Raw genomic sequence first — 3,379 nt, forward strand, 5'->3', positions numbered from 1 at the left:
TTGTGCATTGCATAGAAAAGAACATTTTAAAACGCGTTAAAGGGATTGATCAAGATTAATTGGGGAAGCATGTGAGTCACGGGGCATTTCTGGAGGATATAAAACACTTATTTATACAAGAAATCTTTTACGCGATTTATTGGAAAGATGCCCAAATTAAAATTTATGAGTAGCATGGTATAAATGTTCAAACCATACTTATTTATCTCTCTTTATAAATTAATGTTCTTGACTGAATGTATAATTCAACCGCGAGTTTCAATATTTTATCTCGTCAAAGCGAGGAAAAAAAATCTTTTTTCTAAAAGAAGAAGAAATTCACAACAATTCGAGTAACTCCAAAATCCATCAAAATTCCAGCATGCGCAGCTTGTGTTACGCCCGAAAACACGCCCAGCGAGCCGCCTTACTCGAGCTCCTAAGCAACAAGCACAGTAAGACTATTTCTCACTACACGCAAGCCACATTTTATTTGGAAGAAGCACTGGAAACGATCCTGCACCGGATTCGACGGTACTCGCTAAGACTGGAAAAGCTGCGACCTCACGTCACCCAGCCAGAGCTGTGGCTCGACATCGTGCCGCACAGCAACACCGTCGTCGCCAACAAGAGATATCTTTGCGAATTCGAAGGCCTCGTGGTGTTTGGCCAACATTGCGGACGCTGCGTGAATATGGAATTTATTGACGTCCTGCGGCAAGCGTTCCATCTCCTGCGAATTCCTAGTCTGGAAGTACCTCTGAGCGGCGTTCAGGAAAAGTCCTGCAAAACTCTTCTCGTTTCCGGACCAGACGCAGTTGGCAAGTGCAGCTTTGCCCGCGCCTTCTGCACTAGAACCTGGCTTTCAACTGCATGTTACATCTACGTACCAGAATTCCTCCAGAAGCCGCAAGACCGACTCCTACTCGCAATGGCCACCGTGTTCTCAGCAGTGGATACCCGACGACCTACCGCTATAATCCTGGACAGACTGGAAGCCCTTTGTCAGCCCAGCTATGAATCGGCCTTCCGCGTGTTCCAGAATTGCATCAAGAAAATTATCGAATCAAAATGTTGCTGCCAACAGGTCATCGGAATCACGAACACCCCCTGGCTGCTCAGTCCTCAAATGCAGTCTTTGTTCCAAAGGCGGGTTTACGTGCCACTGCCGGATGAAGAGGTTCGGGCGCTCATAACGAGGCATCTGCTCAGTGGAAACGATGGCTACGTGACCGACTTGTCCCTGCAGGAAGTTGCGGACGCTACAGTCGGATTTACAAGCTCTCAGCTGGCGATGTGTCTTCGAAGTCCCTTCTGGCACATAAACTGCAGGCAGAAACTGAACGAACGCTTCGTGGAACTGCTCAGCACATCCGGTGTGGGATCGACGAAATGCTTGTGCCTGGGCAATCAATCGGAAGAGGAATATAGCTTGGGTAGCGAAGCACCGTTTGCGCCGCACTCTTCTCCGTTGTTACCTATAGACGATGATCTGATGGCAGCGATTGAAGCCATGACGAGGGTTCGTGCCAAAAATCCGAGAGAACGGCCGCCAGAGTCGAAGAAATGGAAAAGCCCCTCAAGATGCTCTCTGCCTCTTTGTGCTATGTCGTAGTTTTCATTAAGCCTGGGCCTACTGAAGAATACGTGTTACATATTTCGAACTACACATGAACTATGTTGGCGATCCATAATATGTCGTTGCTGTTCTTTGAAATATTTTAATTACTTGCTGAAAAACTAATAAAACAATCAAAACGTTTCTATATAGCATTTGAAAATGTTGGGATTGTCATGAAGCCTAAGATATACCAAGTGTTTTCATTCAAACAATGCTGCCCCAAATTTAAAATAACAGAAATAGCAAGGCGACTACATGGGTCAACGTTTTAACGCGATAGCGTTTAGGGGCTCGTGTTCCTGAAAAGCCGGCGTCGGTGTCAGAGGGAAAAATCCCGGCATGTCCCTGGTGATGTCCCCGCGTCAGCCTCGTGACGTCACACGTGAGTTCGCGTGTGACGTCCGCTAAAGTTGGCGGGAAAATGTCTTGCGAAATTAGCAGGTCGATAGGGTCATGACGTCACAGCGAAATTCGAGGTCACACATGGCGCTACGCGTGTGACGTCACGCCACGTGACCTCGCGCGGGTATTTCAAACAACCCACAGTGCTCACGTGTGATGTCACGTGACACGGGACTGTACCGACTAGACCACGCACACGCGCTTACACGGATTGGAAACGAGCGCGTGTTTGTATGAAAAGGCTTGGCGAACGGGTTCCAACAGCGTTCCACTTTTAAGCAAAAGCGTTACTACACTCCGTTTCACCTGATGTTGTACCACAGAGAAAGCTAGAAGAGCGTGCTCATAGCGTTGGGAGCTGCTCTTAACGCACGAGACCTTGTGCCGCCGAGATGTGCCCTAGAGCAAGGAGCCCGCGCTTGTAGCCTTTCCTGCGGTACATCATAATGTCTATCCTGTCTCCCTTGTCTCTCCCTTCTTGTCGTATTTGCGCTGTTAATTCAACAATAACATCATAAGGTGAAACAGAGTATAGAACAGCTCAGTTGGGAAACTGCCACAGTGCCTGCTTTGAAAAAGGGGCACCGATCCGTACTCGAGAACCGAACTAACGGCGATCGCAACGCCGCCATTTCTACCGCTGCGGCATCTCGGGGAACTGCATGGCTGCTTGTATTCGGCAGTATTGCATTGGATAGCGACCACTGTGACTGTGCTATTGTGGCTTTAATCTGCAATTTTAGCGCCGATGCGCATACATTGAAAGGGAGGGCTGTAAACCCCTGTTTCCCAAGCGGACGGGCCGCGATTATTTACCGAAGTGAGGACGCACCCAGGTTGGGAAGCACTACCTGAAGTCACCGGTGATACATGGCTGCATAAAACAATATATTCGTGCAGCAAAACCCTTTAAACTAAAATTTAATGCACATATCACGCTCCTTTAATTATTTACTAATCGCCAATAAACGTTCCTTCAAAAAGAGGTTTTCTTCCTTTGTTTTGACGCAAAAAAATATGCTTTCAAACACCTCATAATTAATCCAGTAAACAAAAAAAAAAAAATATATATATAGGGTGTTTCAGAGAACGAAGACCAAATCGCTCCTGCAAAAACTACTCATCGCAACGAAAAAAGTCTTGTGGTGGTTTGGTCCTGGACCAGGGGCCCATTTAGGAAAATTATTAAAGTTCGGGATGATTAAGTTGTTAATTATTTTTGCGTAATTAACTTTTTTTAATATTGTGTTTAAGGGCATGGTTTACATTAGAAAATTTTCTCAGCGTCATCGAAAAACACGAAATCAACAAATTGCAGAGCGATAGAAGGCACGCGATGCGTATACGGCTTTCTGAAAAACCGCACAAAATCGACGG

The 3,379-nt window shown here is 46.3% G+C and overlaps 1 protein-coding gene across 1 annotated transcript; it reads left to right on the forward strand.

Annotated features, from left to right (window-relative positions):
• Positions 1 to 361: 361 nt before the first annotated feature.
• On the forward strand, positions 362 to 1,594 carry LOC120841179. Its single transcript, XM_040212041.2, has one exon. The coding sequence runs from the start codon at positions 362 to 364 to the stop codon at positions 1,592 to 1,594; it is 1,233 nt and encodes a 410-aa protein (XP_040067975.2).
• The last annotated feature ends 1,785 nt before the right edge of the window (positions 1,595 to 3,379 follow it).

This window comes from Ixodes scapularis, unplaced genomic scaffold (assembly GCF_016920785.2).
Source record: "Ixodes scapularis isolate PalLabHiFi unplaced genomic scaffold, ASM1692078v2 PGA_scaffold1__304_contigs__length_218370807, whole genome shotgun sequence".
Lineage (NCBI taxonomy): Eukaryota > Metazoa > Arthropoda > Arachnida > Ixodida > Ixodidae > Ixodes > Ixodes scapularis.

What these genes read in the sequence shown, in the direction of transcription:
- LOC120841179 (XM_040212041.2), top strand. Translation starts at nt 362, where the DNA reads ATGCGCAGCTTGTGTTACGCCCGAAAACACGCCCAGCGAGCCGCCTTA.